The 20440-nt window shown below is 38.8% G+C and overlaps 1 protein-coding gene across 7 annotated transcripts in view; it reads left to right on the forward strand.

Moving 5' to 3' along the window:
- The first annotated feature begins 13916 nt into the window (after positions 1–13916).
- Positions 13917–20440, forward strand: part of MTX2 (metaxin 2) — a 38482-nt gene continuing 31958 nt past the window's right edge. Inside the window, exons 1-2 of one of the 7 annotated variants that reach the window (XM_087882044.1) lie at positions 14154–14316; positions 15618–15708. Coding sequence is in view for 2 of the 7 variants with exons in the window: in XM_060688030.2 (XP_060544013.1) it covers positions 14277–14316 (40 nt within the window). In the remaining 5 variants the exon portion in view is untranslated. Of the gene's footprint in view, positions 14638–15617; positions 15709–20440 lie in introns of all 7 variants that reach the window. The other 6 variants (XM_087882042.1, XM_087882045.1, XM_087882047.1 and 3 more) reach the window with 6 other exon arrangements.

Below are 20440 nucleotides of genomic sequence, written 5' to 3' on the forward strand. Positions count from 1 at the left end.
GGTTTTGTATTCCCTAATTAGCAATACAATGTTACTGGAGAAGAAGCTTCACAAAATTAGGTTAACAATTCTTAATGCCTTTTTGGCAGTGCTGTTACAGTGAGTTCTGGGGCTTAGATCATTTGAGATGAGTACTCCTAGGCAGGGGTGAAATGTAAAATTTGTTACTACAGGTTCTGTGGGTGTGGCTTAGTGTGTGGGGGTAATGTGACTGGGTGGGCGTGGCCAACTTTTTTAAAAAAACTTTTCAAAGCATTTTTTCTGCAAATGCAAAAAAATGCTTTGAAAAGCCTCTGCCGATCAGGAACACAGCTGGGATCGTCAGAGCCTTTTCAAAGCATTTTTAAACTACCTCTTCCGCTGAAGAGGTTGCAGAAAAAAATGCTTTAAAAGTCTCTCTGATGATCCCAGCTGAGTTGCCTGATCGTTTTAAAAAATGCTTTGAAAAGTCTCTCTGAAGATCAGGCAACTCAACTGGGATTGTCAGAGAGATTTTTAAAGCATTTTTTTCTGCAACCTCTTCCGGGGCAGAGGTGGTTAAAAAAATGCTTTGAAAAGCCTCTGACATCCCAGCTGAGCTGCGCGATCATCAGAGGCTTTTTTTTTTACTTTTAAAAGCATTTTTTTGGCGGAAGACGTTGTAGAAAAAATGCTTTTAAAAGTAAAAAAAAAGCCTCTGATGATCATGCGGCTCAGCTGGGCATGGGGGGGGGTGCAGGAATTTTTGCTACGGTTCTCCAAACCACCCGCCACCATCGCTACCGGATCGGGTGATCCGGTCCGAACCGGGAGCATTTCACCCCTGCTCCTAGGCACTCCTAGGTAACTTGAACCTCTTTTCCCAACCAATGGAGGTGGCCTCAAAATATCCTGGAAGAACTGTAGACAAATTATTCTTTTCACTCTGATAGAAGAGGTAAATTATTACATGAATATATATGTGTGTGTGTGTGTGTGTGCGCGTGTGTGTGTGTATGTAGGTCTTTGGTTATTCGGGTTTTCTCCCGCATAAAATTGGAAGTGTCTTGGCGATGTTTCGACGAAGTCTCATTCGTCATCTTCAGGCTGGTGTCTTCGGCTCCGTGCTTCTAGGAGCAATGTGTGATCGCAGCTGTTTCTTCCTTTTAACTGCTAGTAGGGGTGTGAACTAATTGGGTGAAGCTTGGCTGTGTTCTGATTGGGTGGAGTTGTGTTCTGATTGGTTGGGGGCTTGGCTGTGCTCTGATTGGATAGGGAGTTGGCTGTGCTCTGATTGGATGGGGGTGTGTTCTGTTTGGATGGGAGCTTGGTTGTGCTCAGGTTCGTCTGAGTTGCAGGGGGGTTTGAGCTGGTGAGCTGGTTTGCTGTTGTTTGGCTTCATGTTTGTGGTCGTGCCACATCTTCATGGTGGGTGTCAGTTTGCTTCATGTATGGATTGCAGGGGTTTAAAGTGGCTAACGATACAGTTGTGGTCTGGCTTCCAAGCCAGACCAAGCCCCCAACCAATCAGAACACCCCCCCAACCAATCAGAACACACCCCCACTGGCAGTTAAAAGGAAGAAACAGCTGCAATCACACATTGCTCCTAGAAGCACGAAGCCGAAGACACCAGCCTGAAGATGACGAATGAGACTTTGTCGAAACGTCGCCAAGACACTTCCAATTTTATGTGGGAGAAAACCCGAATAACCAAAGACCTACATACAAACACTCGCGATATATAGGGCACATAGAACTGCTCCCCAGGCAACTCTCAGGTCAGGTTTGGCCCTTGGCCCTCAAAGAATCTGTATCTGTGTTCTACAATAGGGGTCCCCAATCCCTGGGCCACAGCCTATTCGGAATTGGGCTGTGCGAATGGCTGGCTGGAATGTGCTTGCACGCACGCAAGTGCAGCTCAACTTCTGCGAGCAGCAGGCTAGCAGGCACTCACATGTGTGTGCGCTGACCTGCTGCTTATGCAAGTTGAGCTGCGTGCATGCTGGCCTGTCACCTGAGCAGGCCAATTCCCCTCCTTCCCCCAGCCAGGCCGCCAAGCCACAAAGATTGGGGAGCACTGTTCTACAGTACATTTTAAAAGAATACCCAAACATTCAAAACAATTGTGGATTAAAAGAGCATGAATATTTAGTTCCCTCAAAAGAATATAATGGAGTGAGTTTCCAAAAGTTGGAAAAATATTGACAGTAATAGAAGCAATCTAAGTGAGATATTTAGAATAAAATCTTTTTTCCCTAGGGAGAGAATTTTTAAATGAATGCAAAGAACAGAAATTAATCATTTTGCTGTTACCTTGGACAGGCAAGTGGGTAGATGGGAGTATATATACTATCACTCAGTCACAATTTAGCTGGTAGATTGGATTTCTCCACTATTTTATTATGGGCACATCTCACCTCTCCAAGGATTAGAACAGAAAATGTCAGACATGCCAACACAAACTGATCAACTTTTCTGATAAAACGACCAGATTAGACCAGATCATGCAGGAAAAACTGTTTTTTTATTCCAGCAAAGCATTTGACACCTAATAAAAATGATGGTAACATATGGGTTCAACTACCTTACCACTAGATGGATACAAAACCAATTGAACAATCATACTCAGTGACTCCGTGTCAAGCCTGAAGAAAGACTGGAGTGGGGTACCATAGGGCTCAGTTCTAGGCCCTCTGCTATTCTATATATTTATAAGTGACTTGGATGAAGGGCAAATTTTTTTGATTATCAGCTTCGCTAACAATATAGAGATAGAGTGATAACATATTTCTGAGAGGACAACTTCAGGAGGATCTTGGCAAGCTGGAACAATGGGCAGAAGCCAACAAAATGATTTCAACAGGGACATATTCACAGTTTTTCATTTGGAATATCAAATGAGTATACTGATAGCAATGGCATTGATGACGTTACCTACTTGGGTATTAAAATGTCTGCAAGCAAACAACCAAGCTCATAGCTGACTTCATAGTTCAACCCTGAGCTACAGATATTCTTGTCTTTTGGAATATGGGTATAAAATAAGGAGATTGCATGAGTCAGCAGCATGTGCAAAAATGCTGTGATTGATTGTTGAAATCCAACAGAAGCATGACTTTGCATTTTCTTATGTATAGTTTTTGATGTTAATGTTTATATTTGGGATTGTTATTTTTGTGGAGGCTATTTTTTATTTAATGATTTTGATTGTTAGCTACTCAAAGCTTTGAATCTGAGTGTCCTGGTGGATCTCAATACAGACACAGGACCTGGGCCCCTTGCCATCAAATCTCACAAATACCCTTTTCTTCCCTAGGAATAAAAATTCAAAATATATAAATAAAAACCTTTCTTGACACTCAACACCTTGCTGCCTGAGATAACTGCTTCACTCTTCCCAATGGTAGGTCTATTGGAAAGGAAAAGGTATTTTTGACATCTTTTACATTTCTCCCCAGCTACAATAAGCCCCTTTTGTTCCAATTTGGCAGCAACACACAAGATAATTCTCTTAGAGGGAGAAAGGTTTAATGCAAGGTCTATAATTGTATTAAAGTCTCTCTTTCTCATTCTCTCTGTATGATAAAAAGATAATTTAACATTCGACTCTGTCTGTTCATATATAGAAAACTGCTTATTTTTCCCATTATAGCATAGAAGTAAATGTCTATGGAGATTTGTAGACATCCAGGTCAGCTGGCTGAGGAATTCTGGGAGCTGAAGTCCACAAGTCTTAAAGTTGCCAAGGTTGGAGACCCCTGATCCAGGTCATAGTTGTCCCAAAGGTGCTTTTTCAAGAGGCAACTGGACTTTCTTATTTTTCTTTGAAGATGTTTTGTTTTTCACCCAAGAAGCTTCTTCGTTCTTCATTCTGAAGAAGCTTCTTGGATGAGAAGCAAAATGTCTTTGAAGAAAGTCCAGCTGCCTCTTGAAAAAGCACCTTTGAGACACAGGATTTAATAATATTTTACACAATAAGATGAAGCAGGTCATGGTCCTTCTCCCAAAACTACTAAAGATGCAATGTTGGATTAGAAACTTCGTTACTTCTTTGGACAAATAAGGTCTGTACCCTGAAATCATCTCATTTGCAAGAATAAGTTTCTGCCAAAGTTTGTAGTGGTAGACCAGAGCTAGAGAGAACAATCAAAAAGTAAGACTCATCCTGACACATAAGATAGAGGATAGGAAGTAGCAGAGATAGTGATATAACAAGTGGGATGGCTAGAAGCCCTAGTCTCTTTTGATACATGCTTTAACTTCTCCAGGATAGACTAGCACACAAATCACAAACCTCTACTTAGCATTATGCCTGAGTACTCTATAATGTAACATTGATTACAGAAATATCATTGCCTTAAAGATGCTTAAGTAATAAAATGGCAAAAGGATCTTTGTAGGGAGAAATAATTGCAAGATGATTGACATGTTTTCTTTTAATGCAGTCTATTACTTGAGTCCATCTCCTCATCTGGTGAAAATTGGTGTCTGCTTCCATGGAAGGAAGCCAACTGACCCGAGAGGAGAGTGCTCTGTTATACCTTTTTCGGAAATGATTGTCCTATGAATGAATCCTCCTCATAGAATTTGCTACGATGACAATTTGGCTCTAATCTTCCCTTCCATTCTTATAAACATTAGATGCTATCTTTATCTCAATCTACCTTCTCCAATCTGATATCCATCAAGTACGCTGTGATTCCATTCTCAGAGTTATGGTGCCTACATATTATCAAGCACGCCAAACTGGAGAAAGCTGAGCTAAAACAAACATGTCAGCTTTCCTTTATTTTTTAAAATTTAAAAATGTATTTATTTTAGAAATTTAGAATTTTGTAGATCATTTTCTAATCCCAAAAAAGAAATCTTAAACAAATCTCTTAACTATTATAAAACACGAATCTTCCAATCCATTTCAAGGCTTTTTATTTGAAAATGAGAATCCATCCAATTTTTAACCTGTGCTACAGAATGTATAACATATATAACACATTCTCTTGTTATGTTTTACCAGAATTTCCAGAAAATATCTCGACTGAAGACTATTGGAATTGTGGACAAATAAAGATGTACAGGTAGATGTAAATATATCTAAACTAATAGCATAACTACTTGTGATGCTAGGCAATAAGCACTCTGCAGAACACTATCCTTGTGCCAAATATTATGTCTCCCATTTCTTATTCTGTTTGTGGAAAGGACACATTGCATCTTTTCATCATTAGAAACTGATAACAACCTCCTAATGAACTGCTCTTTTACGTTTCTCTCTCCCTCCTTCTTTCCCTCTGCATTGTGGAATTAGCATGTGTCTATGTTTGCAACCTCTGTGACACTGTAATCTAACACCACTGTGTTATGGTTAGGTAGGGCTGTTATATTTCCATGATCAGGTTTTTTTTAACAGCTTATCTGCTGGGAGAGGCAGGATTTATACTTGGTGAGGCCTTAAATCAGGGGTGGACTTCAAAAATTTTAGCAAGGGGTTCTCTGCCTTGTTGCTGGGTGGGCATGGCCACAGTGGGCATGGCCTAGTTAGCCTCCTGCACCATGGGGTGGGGGCGTTTTTGCCCTCCCCGGGCTCTGGAGGTTTCCCTCGAGCCTCCAGGAGGGCGAAAACAGCCTCCCCAGGCTTCAGAGGCCCTCTGGAGGCTGGAAATGGCCCCGTTTTCGGCCTTCCCGAACTTCCGGTAGGCCCATTTTTTGCCCTCCCTGGACCTCCGTGAGTGGGGTTGGGTGAGTGGGGCCAGCCAGGAGTGGGATTTGGGGGTTCTCCAAACTGCACAGAATCTTAGCTAGAGGTTCTCCCGAACCCCTGTGAACCCCCAGCAACCCACCCCTGCCTTAAATTATATAAAATTTGGAGGCTCCTTGTTAAAAAGTTACACCAAAAAGTTTCATTAAGGTGTGTACCAAAACAGGGCCTTGGGTCGCCACAAAAAACCTGAAGACATAAATATGCCTTTAATGATTTAATAGCAAGATATTTAAAGTGAAAAAATACAAATTACTTTCAAATGCATTTTCTGATTACATATTTATCATTTGGCTGGCTTCATGTCTCTTATAGATTATAATATAGCATTATATTATAATAAAATATAGCATATCCTGGAAACAATACTTAATGCAATTTTTAAAATAATTTTAAGATTCAGTAATATATATAGAAAATGCTGACAAAATAAATAATCAAAATCACTTGTAATAATCAAACTTGTTTGCGAAGTCAGAAAACTGGTATAAGACACAACTTAAAACATTTTCTTTCTTGTTTCTCAAAAGAAAAATCATGATTATATTCTCAAATGATATGCTGCACAGCTGATAGTTTTCTATCCACATTAAATTAATTGCATATAAAGCCATTCTAAAACTACACATAAAAATTTGCTACACCAGATTTTCAAAAATACAGTACACATAAAAAGCCACATAAAATCTAACAGTTTTTTAAAAATATGATTTTTTGTGAGGCTCTGTGGATTGTAAGCCCCTAAAACTGTAGCTTCTTTAGTTTATGCCTAAATCTGGCACTGGGAAGATGCAACCACTAAGATCTGAGAAGGAAAATTCAGTTACCTTCTTCTCTCTTCTTCCGTGAAAAGAAAGCACTAGTTTATATAATGAGTTATGCACATGAGCCATACATTTCAGTAGTGGTATTCACTTAGCTTTGCTACTGGTTCAGAAATGTGAGCGCGTGCACCACCTCTGCACATGTGCAGAAACGTCTGCGCATGCACAGAACCTTTTGCGCATGCGCAGAGCGTCTGTGATGACGTCCGGGCAGGTGGGTGGAGCCTCCTACCGCCACTACCAGTTCGCCTGAACTGGGCAGAAGCGATAGAATCCCACCACTGATACATTTATTATAAAAACAGATAATTAAAATATAGTATATTTAATGGTTTCTTAAAAAGCAAGGTAGCTAAGGATTACTAGTAAGCAAATGGCATATATATGAAAAAATGAACTTGTGGAGGAGGCAAGGTCTGATATGACTCAAAGGGAAGAAGAAGAAGAGGATAGACCAAACCTCTGGAAAAAAGCAAGGAGTGGTTTCATGTAGATGTTAAATAATATAAGAGAAGCATAAAGGACCCAAAATATCTCATAAGACAACAACTGTTGTGTAGAACAAATTCTCCAAGCCATGAATGGGATATGGTAGAAGGAGAGTGTCTCCACCACTGTATAATTGTGTGTGATATTATGAGAGAAATCCAAAAGTACAAAAGGGTGGAAATTGTGTTATATTGTCATGAAGTAGATTGATCATTTGGCATTATTATGGTTAGAGACGGATGCCTATTTTGACTACTCCTTGTTCTGAAGTTTTCGCTCAGAAAGAATAAGAGCTACTGCAAAACATTGTCCCTGAAGCTCCATTGAGCAAGATGATTTAGAAGGATGCAATGGTTGGAAGTTATTAAAACTCATTAACAGTTCAAATGAATCAACAAGGTTGTCCATCCCCATTCAGTTCCCAGCATAAGTCATCTACCAGGCTGACCTTGACTGGTTCTCTTTCAAAGCCAAACAGAAATCTGAACTGGAATAAATCCAAAAATCAATATTCTCCAATGTCACCTGTGTACATTCTATGACCTTTTAAAAAGATTTATGATGTGCTATATTAATCGCACAAAAGTTATATGATGGCTCCTCCCCTACATATTCCATGTGTGTCAGCCTATAATCCCCACCAACCTCAACTAGCATTTCATTGGTTGTGGTAGCTGAGGGTAATGACAGATATAGTTCAATATTTCTAGAGAGTACCAGTTGTATTGGAAAACAAAATCCTGAAGATCCAATAATCACTTATAGACAGTCAGTCTTTTTATCTACTACTGTTACTAATTGTGAACCTGATGCAAGATAGATAAAAAAATATTTAAATATAACTTTTCATAGATGTGTATCAACTAGGTGCACATGTAAACATGCAATTTGGGGAAGCTGGAGTTGTATGTTCACAAAATTGTTGGCAAAAGGAAATATATTTAAATATATTTAAAGAGAAAGCATATTGGTTAGTATTCTATAAGACTGAGGAGGAAATTCTATGGCTGTTGATCTTCTGTCTAGCTTGTAACAGTCATACATAGACAACTTGTCTTATTACTAATGATGGGGACCTATAATTCAACTATCATCTAATAAATTCATAGTTCACCATCTATGTTTTATGACATACAAATGGATATATTAAACTGTCTTCATAACGGAGTTTGGAAGCCATTTTTATTTGACTTTGCTTATGATTGAAAGGTTCTGTCAACAGATATAAAGATTTAGATATTATACCTCAACTCTCTCTTTATAAAAAACAACTTTATATCCCTTCAAAAGGATTCATTCAATAATTAGTTAGCAAGATTTAAATTTATGTTTCTGTTGTTCAATACTACCCACTGTGCTTGCTGTTAGATTGATAGGTATAAAAGACTTGTTCAAACAACTTCAAATGAGATACACACAAATGCATATCTCTTTTCTAATCTGCTTCTTGTGGTTTCTAGGAAATTTCAGCATATGGAATGAATTGTTTGTGTGCAAAAAGTCCATTGATTAAAACCCCCAGAACCAGATTTTGATTTATGTGATAGGTTATCTTTTTTTTCTTGCTATGTGTATTCATTTAATTCTTTTCAGCAGTAAAATATGACAGTTAAATATTTGTTTCCTTCCTTTTGAGCTATTTTAATATACATTTGCATTATAGAACTGATTGTTTTGTTTTTCTATGGGAATCCTGGAAAAACCTACTTTTAATGAGGTAGATCAATCTGGTGCCTTCCAGGTGTGTGGAATTTCAGTTCTGAACAGGCTGAGAATTCTTGAAGTTTTACAGATTTGGATGTCATCAGTTTGAAGAGGACTTTACCAAACATTTTAAGTTTGGGTGGGGGGGGGTTATGTCAACATAAAAAAAAGGGAACATATATATATGCATAGACATGTTTACTTGCACACACATTTATCACCAATTAGGATTATTGTCTTAAAACACCAATTAAGCCAAATCATTTTAAACTGCCTATCCAAATATTGCATTATTCACGGGCCTTGCCATAGCTAAATATTCAGATCCCAAAGATGATTTGCCAAATGACTTTCAAGTACGTGTGCAGCGTCAGATAGTCTGTGAAAATAACTAGCAATATTTCAAAATCTTAGTGAAACCGTTCTCCCCCAAAGCAGATTTAGAATAGGTTGCAAATTTTCTGGATGTTTTATCCCCATCTTATTATATCAAACTTAAAGCAAAACAGTGAAGATGCTTCCGTCTTCTATACTGGGCCCAATCCCAACAATCATATGACTCATTGAGCAGCTTCTTCCACTTCTTCAATTTCATCTTTTTGGGCAATATGGAGAATCAGCCCTAATGTATATAACCTGTACTAATTTATCAGACATACAGTATCTATCTAGCTTGTTTTTCATGATAATGTTTAGTAGTAGTGTATCCATGAACTTTTAGAATTGAAAATATATTATGGTATAATAATTCTGTTTGCCATATCTACATAATCCCTGATATAAAACAATTCAGCATTGCCAAAAATGCCCGAGACTGAAATAAGGTGATGTCACATTAATTAGGTATCTGCAATATCAACTCTATCTACAATTTGCAAGAAGCTGTTGCAGCTATATAACTCGATTTCCAACTGATTCTTATCAAAGATTTAAATGACAAGAGCATTGAGCAGAAAAGACACTGACAATCCTGATACAAGGTTTCTGTCACGTGGAAAATACGAATTATTTTCTTATGCCTTTGTCCATTATTGCAGAAAGTCAGTCGCAAGATTTTATCAATTGAAGAAATGTCCTTTCTTTTTTTGTGGCTGATCTCAAAGGGCAAACATTTAATTCATGTGCCTGAAATCTTGAGAATTAGTTGGGAACTAAAGATTGGCCTTCAGGCTGTAGACTATATAAATAGCAAATAGGCAGAAATTGCACTGGATGAAGTTAGTGCTATCTACAGAAAAGATTGTGAACAACAGATCCTGCGGGGGCTCTGAAGGGGGAACAGGAACAGTTGAACTACAGGGCTGCTGTAAAAGATGTCTGATTACCAGAGCTTATAAAAAATCTTGCCAAAATACAAGTGGATGAGACTTGCCTCTTAGTTTTTCTAGAAGACAGCAAGGATATTTTTAATGGGAGCCAAACTAAGATCCATTTATCCACTGGTACATAGAGTATAAGAAACCCATAGTCTCTCTTTGTAATATAGTACTTAGCCAAGAGAATACACTAGTTTGGAAACTTCATCACAGTCAGCGCGAGCAATTTATTTTCTAATATCTGAAAGATTATGGCTAGCAATGGTGACTGAGAATATACTGGGATGTGATCAGCAACACTAGTTGTGCAGGAAGTGTTTAATCAGTGCATGATCCAGCACACTCCAGGTCTGAGTACAGTTACGGTAATATCTGATACCTAGAAACACTAAAGAAAAAAAAAGCTTAGAGTGCACAAACTAATTTTCTTGTCAAACAAAGCCTTCACTAGAGAGATTATGCGTTAGGCTCAGTATGGCATGCTTGTACCATAACTGTACAATTAGCAGGTTTAGTTTATGTTTTCTAACACATGGGTGGCCAACAGTCATTCATAAGTAATTTATTTCCCTTTCTAAAATGACTTCCAAAAATGACATTTTGTGATGGGGAAATTTTAAAATTATTCTCATCCTGGGCAAAAGTTCATTTTGGGACAACTATATTTTGCAACCACAAGTTTCCAGCTATGTCACAATTATGAGATTGAATTTAGCTAAACAAGGCCAAAAATATTTGCTTGGACAAGCTTTACTAGTTGGCTTTAACCACAAAATCCAGTACTACAGTTGTTTCTGGATGATGAGTGAACTTCTGTTGTATGAACATTTTGTAAAATGTATTTGTATATGCTGGAACTCTCAATGAACAACAGAGCCAACAGATAAAAGGCTGAAGACAAGTGTAATAAAGTATACATCTTACTTTATTCCAGTTCTTGTTTTTTTTTAATATAAAAGAGCTCAAAAAGCAGTAACAAAAGGAGAAAAACTTTTATTTTATATAATAAACAGTTATTCTTTTCAAGGTCAAACACCATTCTTCATGGTCCACACAACCTGATGTGAAAATCCCATGAAACCTTTCATTAGACTGCTCTCTCCTCCCTGCTTCATTGAGAATTGGAAGATTAGGCCAGAGATAATGAGTAGCTCACTGTGGAAATACAGTAAGGAAGAGCCACACTGAAATTAGATCTAGACAACGCGGTAATGAAAAGCATTGACCAATATTGCAGTATTATAACTGATGGGGATATTTATCATAATTTTGTTCATTATGATGGATTGTTGGTTTGAGGATTAGCCACATAACTATCCAGCAAATGGAGGCAAGGCATATGTTTGAAGGTGATGACATTTACTACGTAAGTCATGACGGATGTAAAACCGTTAGTAACATAAACAGTGTTGGCTTCTCAAATATTGCTGACAGTTTAATTCTGCTTCTGCTATTAAAATGAAATATGAAGTAAGAAAACAGAAAGCCTGGAGACATTGAAATTGTTCAAATATATACTGTCAGCTTTACTGTTAGTCAGTGCTGTTTAAAGTCATATCTATGAGAGAATTTGTATCTGGGTGAATGTGTGTAATATGTACTTATACCAAAATCATAGATCTCCAGTACTGCAGCTCCCTAATAATAAGGTAAAATACAAACATATAATTCCAAAGTATGTATTTTCATAAATATTCTGAACTTTGAAATTTATATATATTGATGTTGGTCAATATTTTGGCCTGGTGAGCATATTTGTAATTTTGAGACCATAATGTGGACACTTGCACAAATGGCTACCATGAAGTAGTTTTATTATTTACAAAATGGCTGCAACAATAGGTGTGGCCATTCACAAAACATTCCTTTACCAGAATATGGCATTTTAGGCAGTTCCATTGCACCAGTTCTTCCAGCTTCCAACAATGCTCCCTGTCATGATAGCTCAGCTTTCGGGTTATGTCCCCTTCCCCGCCCCTGTCAGTGGATACACTTTCCCCCCCACCCCCAAACATTTGGCTATAGCTGTTTACCATTTGTCTTTTACAGGAATGCCCATAAACATATGAAGGGCCAAAAGATATTATTGTAAATCAATATGATGCTGGAGACAATTATTTTGCTTTGCAGTATGCTAGTCTTTCATTTCTAATCAGTTCTGAATTAGAAGAAACCATCTTTAAAAATATGAAGTCAGATGAGGACAACCTGGTGGGATCCCAAGGGAGGCAGCCACTGCTCAGTCACAGGTGCCACTTAGATTTCCTTGAGCAGTATTTCTACTGTGGTTTGAAGGAAGACACCAATGAATAGTAAAACCTTATTTGTTACCATAGATCCAAATATTGTAAATTTTTTCTCCTTTGCAAATAAAGGTTAGAACAGACAGTATAAGGAAATTTAAAAGGGACAAATCACGCAGGACACAGCAACAGGACAGCTTTCTTCGGTACTAATGGGAGTTGCCCCACTTTTTGCTTTGCCTTCTGGGAAGTGGGGATGGTATCCATCTTCTGCTTCTTGGCCCAAATTCTGTCACTGCTCCTTCCATTTTCTAAGCATGTTGCCCAGCCTTCTGGCTTTTCAGGAAAATGTCAAGACCTGCCTCTTCCAATTGGCATGATATGAACCATGTGGTGGTTGGGGGCTTGAGGGCACTCCCTCCCCAGCCCCTTTACATTTTTAACCTTTAAATTTTTAGCCTCTAATTTCATATTTATATATTCTAGCCTCTAATTTCATAATTCTACTTTTAACTATTTTTAATTATGTTTTTTTACATTACTGTATATTTTTTATTTGTAAACCATTCAGTGTCACTGAGGTAAATAAAATGTCCTATTGAAGCCCTAGAAAAAATTTACAACTGTTAACATAATAACTGAGTTGAAAGGGACCTTGTAGGTAATCTAGGCCAACCCCCGCCCAAGTAGGAGACCCTACACCATTTCTGACAGATGGCAGTCCAGTCTCTTCTTGAAAGCTTCCAGTAATGAAGCTCTTCTGAAGGCAAGCTGTTCCATTGGTTGATTGTTCTTACTGTCAGAAAATTTCTCCTTATTTCTAGGTTGAATCTCTCCTTGATCAGTTTCCATCTGTTATTCCTTGTCTGGCTTCCAGGTGCTTGGGAAATAGGTTGACCTCCTCTCTGTGACAGCCCTTCAAATATTGGAACCCTGCTATCATGTCTCCCCTAGTCCTTCTCTTCATTAGACTAGCCATGTCCAGTTCCTGCAACCCTTTTTCATATAGTCTCCAGTCCCCTAATCATCTTTGTTGCTCTTCTCTCCACTCTTTCTAGAATCTCAACATCTATTTTATAGTATGGTGACCAAAACTGGACCAAAACTTAGAATGCCAGTATTCTAAGGCTTTATAAAGTGATATTAGTACCTCATGTGATCTTGATTGAATCCCTCTGTTAATGCAATTTAGGATTGCACTGGCTTTTTTGGCTGCCACTGCACATTATTGGCTCACATTTGGTCCATTAAGACTCCAAGATCTTTCTCACAATTACTGCTGTTAAGCCTGGTTTCTCCCAATATATATGTGTACTTTTGGTTTTTCTTGCCTAAGTTCTCACAAACTAAATCAAACTAAGTACCTCTGCTATGTGTAATTCTCCGGCTAATTACAAATTCTTTTTATTCCCTTGAAAAAAGCACACCTAAAACTTCCTATCTGTTGAGCTATCATTTGACAGGGACTGCATTCCTAGGTGGCCCCTAAAGGCTGCCCTCCCATGCAGGTGCCTGAATGGATCTGAGGGTTGGGGCAATCAACTTTGCGGGAATTTTTATTTCGGGATCGGTACCCACTCCCCACCTTTAGCCCTTCGTCAAAAATGCCGGGGGGGGGGGAAAGGCAAAAACAAATTGGCGCATTTCGCGATCAGCGAACCCATCAGAGGCTTGCACTTCGGCGGACTACAATGCACTTCACCCAACCACGAATCTAACACACCGGGGTGCGAGTCATGGGAGAACCGGGACCGCAACCCCTTCCTGGCTCAGACCCGCAGAGGCGGCAAAGCACGGCTTTCTCTTCGCTCTTCTTGCAAGCAGGCGCTTTGTCCTCCGAGGGGCGGAGCAGGCCCCGGATGCACTTTTCCCGCAGGCTGGTCGGCGCAGCCGCCGTGCTCTTCGTTGGGTGTCCTTAACCTTCGGCCGCTTGCGACACGGCCTGGTGGGGACGGGAGTGGAAGGGACTCTCCTGTCGTCGGAAGGATGTCACTGGTGGCGGAAGCCTTCGTGACTCAGATAGCAGGTGAGGGGGGGGGAAGCAGCGGCGGGAATGGGAGCGGAAGGGAAGCAGAGGCAAACGTCCCTCCTCCTCGCGGGGATTTTGCAAGCACGCGGAGTTTGGCCCGGGCTGCGTCTCCCGAAGGAGGAGGAGGAGAGCCGCACGACCTTTGGAGAGTTGCCTGGACTAGAGTGGGCGGCGGTGAGGCTGGGGTTGCCCAGGGAAACTGGAATTCCCTTCTGGGCCGGAAAGGTCGCCTTCTTCAGCGCGGACAAGCTTGCTGTCCCGTTCGCTTTTTTGCATTTTGGAGAAAACACCACCACCACCCATTCCGGATGGAGGCCTGTCAGTATTATTAGCGGAAGAGCCTTTTCTGCTTCCTTACCCTGCTAGCCCAGAAGTGTTTGGAGCTCTCAGTTCCTAGATGTCTTGGTCAGCCTGGTGTAAACGGGGAGACTGATTTGTAGGCATCCCTTTTAGGCAGGAAAGCTGGCTGGGTGACTTTGGGCCAGTTATTCTCTCTCTTTCTCAGCCGCAACCCACCTTACAGGGTTGTTGGGAAAATGGAAGGAGGGAGGAGGAGTATGTTATGTATGTTCACCATCTTATTTAAAAAAAAGTAGGATTTTTTTTAAAAAAACAGTAATAATGGCCTGCAGTTTTGAAAGCCCCAATTTTGTCATGAAGTTGCGCCACTGTCACTCTGCTGCTTGTCCCTTATTGATTGCCCCAACTTAACCCAATGAGGGATGCGGTGGCTCAGTGGCTAAGACGCTGAGCTTGTCGATTGAAAGGTCGGCAGTTCAGCAATTCGAATCCCTAGTGCCGCTTAATGGGGTGAGCTTCTGTTACTTGTCCTAGCTTCTACCAACCTAGCAGTTCGAAAGCACGTAAAAAATGCAAGTAGAAAAATAGGGACCACCTTTGGTGTTTAGTCATGCCGGCCATGGCGACGTCTTTGGACAGCGCTGGCTCTTCGGCTTTGAAATGGAGATGAGCACTGCCCCCTAGAGTTGGGAACGACTAGCACATATGTGCAAGGGAACCTTTAACTTTACCTTAAAGTTAAGTTAAACTTAACTTTTAACTTAACCCAACCCAGCCACACAAATAAAAGGCAGGCATAATGGCTTATCCTGAGTATTTTTGCTGCCATGCATTTTGTAGTTGCTGGGACTGTGGAGGTTTTCATGACTCAGTAGTCATAATAGTGTCAGTATCATTAACATGCAACGTGAAGAGTTATCTTCATTGTTACACTTGAATGACCCATTTCAGTTTTGTGTGTGTTTCAGATTTTTGAGATTCCCTTTATTCTTTGTTAGATCTGCCAATCCTAGCCATGTGCAAAAAGAGGTATAGAGGCAAATGCAAAGTGATGTTTTCCAGGGTGGAGCCAGTGCTTTTGTAAATTCTGTGAGTTATATTTTTGAGATTATCTGCATGTTGAGACATGTAAACTCTTGCTTATCTGTTTGAAGGGGATGCCAGTAGGTCGAGGTCTGTCTTCTGTGCATCTTTTAAACAGATGAGCTTAAGTAGGAAATGAGGCATTACTTAAAATGGAACATGATGGAAAATACAGGTAGTCCTTGGGTTACAACAGCAACTGGGACTGCCCTTGGTATGGTAAGTGACATTGGTAAGTGATGATGTAAAGCATGATGTCACATGATCACATTGTTAGTGATAGCAGTCCAGGCAGTTTAGGTTGCTGTTGTAATCCGAAAGTGGAAGTCAAGTGAGAAGTGAAAATTCCAGGTAAAGAGCACAAAAATGCCACAAGTGATGGGGGATGCCCAGTGCAGGCCACATATGAATTGGGGGAGGGGGAGCACAGGAAAGTCATGGGAAGGAGGGTGTGGATTGATATGAGCACAAGGAGGCCAAGGGAAGGAGGATATGGGTCAGTATGAGTGCAAGGGAAGAAAAGTGCAGCACGGTGCACAGGAAGGTGGGAGGGATACTCACCATAGCAGCTTGTGACATTTCCTGCCAGCTTCCCCATTGACTTTGCTTGTGAGAAGCTGGCAGGGAAGCTCACAAATGGCAGTCACGTGACTGCAGGATGCTGCAATGGTTGGAACGTCGAGGACCAGTCATAAGTAGGAGTCATTTAGTGCTATCACAATTTCTAACAGTTGAGCACCTAGCAACAGCGATCCTGGTTGCTGTTATTAAGTGAGGACCATATAAGTTGTTAAGCAAGGACTTCATGTGACCATCTTTTGACTTGCTGGCTTGAAAACCCTGTGTTCCTCTAGTAAGTAAGAGAGAGTGCTGAGGTTTTATATTCTTTTTAAAGAGTGATTGGACCATTTCATATTTTTATGATCAGTTATATACTTGGGACTATGATATAGTCATATCATATGACTATATCATGATATATTTTACATGTGCACTATGATATAGCCTGTAAGTTTGTTCATTTTCTTTTTATACACTTTCTTTTTATATTCTTAGCTTCTCAAAATTCCCGTAGTGCTTATGATCTAATTAATGATCTAAGATGTTTTGAGTCCTTAAGTGTAACAACCAAATAGTAACCTTAGATTCATAGATACATTCTACATACTGAATACATAAGAAAATTAAAATGCCTTGTATATTATGGAATTTATCTTCCTGAATTATAATACAGAAGTAGGACATACCCTTTAACTGCCAAGAAAACTATGTGATTTAGGTGAATGCTAGCAACCAAGAATTCTTCAGATTTTTTATTGCAATTCACAAATATTTTAACTACTTACCTGAGGTGGGCAGTGCCAAAATAAAAATAAATAAAAACTATTTTAACTATGACTACATTGGCACGAAGTCATGGGAACTGAAATCAAAAGCACTTAGTAGGCACCAGTTTAGTTCTTCCTGATCTATTATTTTGAAAGTTAATATCTTTAAAGAGATTTGCAATATTATGCCTGGTATAAAGCTGAAGCCCTCAGCTGTGAATCTCATGGTGTAGCATTGGGTTAATTAACTGCCTCTTAATATAATCTACTTTATAATTTGATGTAGGAAGTAATGGCAAATATTAGCTGATTCTGTATATGTTATCCTGTAGAAAGATAGGATGCATATATGAAAGATTTGGATATCTAGTAATCTTGCATTTATGCTGCCTATATATTTATAATATATAAGTAGTCCTTGCTTAGTGGCCATAATGGAGACCAGCAGCCCTATTGCTAAGTGAAAAATCATGTCATCCTTATGGACTTAAGACATTACTTCCCATTCAATTGTTAAAGGAGTTACCACAGTCATTAAGCAAAACATCACATGACTGTGACTTGATTTTACTTCCATGTTCTCTATAAACTCTGCTTGTTGTAGGCTAGTTGGGAAGCATGTAAATGGTGATCATGTATCCATCAAATGGTGCGACAATCAATCGTAATTGTCGATCATATGACTGTAGGATACCGTGATGGCTATAAAGGCAAGAATTGATTGTATATATATGGCTTTTGCAGTACACTGTGTTTTTACACTGTTACAATTTCAAACAATAATTGAACTCAGTTGGTAAGTAAGGATTACTTGTATATTAAGTTCATGCATTCATCAAGCTAACCCAGTGAGGTATCTTCTCCACACATTCACTTTTTAAAATAATCTATTTTCTGTCTCTGTTTTCTTTATTATCACCTTTTCTACCTTAGATGTATAGTAGCATAACACGGTCATAAATGTGAAATTTAATATCAAAAAATAAAAATGAAATTTGATTGACTACTAGTAGAAGTTCCTGTTCATGAAAACAGTCATTCCTTTATGCAGTTCCAGTTAACTATAACTGCTGTGGTGAGATGGCAGCAATAAAATATTGATCTTCATTGCATATGCAGTTAAATGGCTTAGGGTTATTATATTTAAAAAAAGAAAAGGAAGATTTTTCTTGGCCCCAAAATAGGTTGTGATTTTAGTTGAGATGTCAACTCTTTAAAAATGCCCTTTCTTTCTAGAGAAAGGATGTAGCTTGTGCCAGGCATAATTGCTTTTTTGCTTTCTATACTTGTTTATCTGTTGTACAAGAAATGTTGATTTTCTGAAATGATGCCCCTTTCACTTGGTAAGTTGCATTTGTTTGAACATGCTGAGCATAGTCTGTTGCTCTAATGCACTAATGATTAAATATAAAATGATGACCAAATCATTTATGAAGCGTTAAGAGGTTTTTTCGTGATGATGTTGGCCAGATAATGAAGAAGTCATTTTGCTTGCATTTTACTCTGCAAAATTTTACTGATTCAAATTGTGGTGGATCTGCTTGACATGGCTTCTCATGCTAAGAAAATTTTTTCCCCTTTAATGCTATAAATGGTAACCATATTTCAAACTGGTTTTCATACACTGCAGTACTTAAAATCTATTTTAGGTAGACATCCAGTAGAACCTATTCTTATTCATATTCAGACAAATATGAGGATTTATTGAGATTTATCATATGAATATCACAAATGAACTCTCAGGATAAGGAAATACATTTCCTATACTGCTTGAGAGTTAACATCTTGGTTTTCAGATGGTATCAAGGTTTAATCTTTCTTATTGCAGCAACTTAAATATCATCTGATAATGTTGGAAAAGAAAAGTGGTTGCAAGAATGATATGTTAGTGAGTCTGAAGAAAGAATTTTCCTAAACTGAATGAAAGATTCGTTCTATGGATATTGAGTGGAAAATATTTATTTACCAAAAATTGAGAGATGACCTTAAACTGGAAGAAAAGGCTACTCTGACAAGCAGACTTTCACCATTTGCTCATTAATATTTAGAAAACTTTATCACACAAAACAGTACCCTGAAGTTCATCTTCAGTAAATCCAAAAATATGCATTTTGATTTAGCAAGTTGAGCCATGACTGTTCTGTATTATAAATATACAGAATGCAGCACAAACTTAAGCTTTCTAAGAGTGTTCTTCTAATGAACAAGGAAAACAGGATAACAAATACCTGCGTATGTTAAAGTAGTATACTGGTGTACTGCAAAAGCACAATGAAAAGAGTTTAGATGCAGAATACATAAATAGGCTTTTTTTTCCTTCAAAAAAATTGAATGTGTAAGAGAGAGTAGACAGCAATGTATCCCAGATTGTAATGTGTGTTCAGTAATATATTTCTTCCGATATAGTTCAATAGCCCGACTTTAAGTAGAAGTTAACAAAATTTAGGAATGGGAATACTGTATGCTAGGATTCATGTCTGGAATGTAAGAGTGCCTTGTTACTGTGTATCTCAGTGTGTGTATAGGTTAATTTTAAACTAATTCATCAATAATTCAGATATCAATACATTAACTAGTGCTCTAACTTTAGAGTTATATTATCAGACATGTCTGACCAATATACTGTATTTTTCGGACTATAATACACACCGGAGTATAAGACGCACCAAGATTTCAAAGAGGTAAACAAAAAAAAAAGTTTTTGCCTTCCCCGGCCCCCAAAAGCACTCTGCAGGTCTCCCAAACCCTCTGCGCATCCCGTTTTTGTGAAAAACAGGCCCGTTTTTCGCAAAAATGGGATGCGCAAATGGTTTGAGAGTCCTGCAGAGTGCTCCTGGGGGCTGGGGAAGGCAAAAACAGGACGCATGGGTTTGGGAGGTCAAAAATGGGACACACGGGGCAGGGTTTCAGGAGGCCAAAAATGGCTGTATTTGGTGTATAAGATGCACCAACATTTCCACCCTCTTTTAGGAGGAGGGGAAGTGTGTCTTATACTCCAAAAAGTACAGTACTAGTTATTTTTGTGAGTGGAACAAAATAAGTTATGGTGAAATAATCTTAAGAATGATTTTCCATTGCATTTCTGTCAAATAGATAACAAGACATCTGGCTAATACAATTTAGCAACCCCCAGCAGACTTGAGATTGCTACTTCTACTACTGTCAACTATTATGTCAAAGTCTATTCTTGAAGGATTATAGTTCAAACCTGTTTCTAGCTTTTTCTTTACTATATTCATAACAATCTATATTGTTTAGCTAGATGGAATTATTTCTTATGGTTGGCAATTTCGTGAGAAAACACATTTTAAAGAATCCTGAACAAGAAATGTCATATCTGTAATTAATCTATTTCCCTCCCCTATTTCTTCATTTTCACATTTATCTATTTTGCAGCATCATGATGTGGA

This window comes from Pantherophis guttatus, chromosome 1 (assembly GCF_059756535.1).
Source record: "Pantherophis guttatus breed Tessera chromosome 1, ASM5975653v1, whole genome shotgun sequence".
NCBI classification, from domain to species: Eukaryota; Metazoa; Chordata; class Lepidosauria; order Squamata; family Colubridae; genus Pantherophis; species Pantherophis guttatus.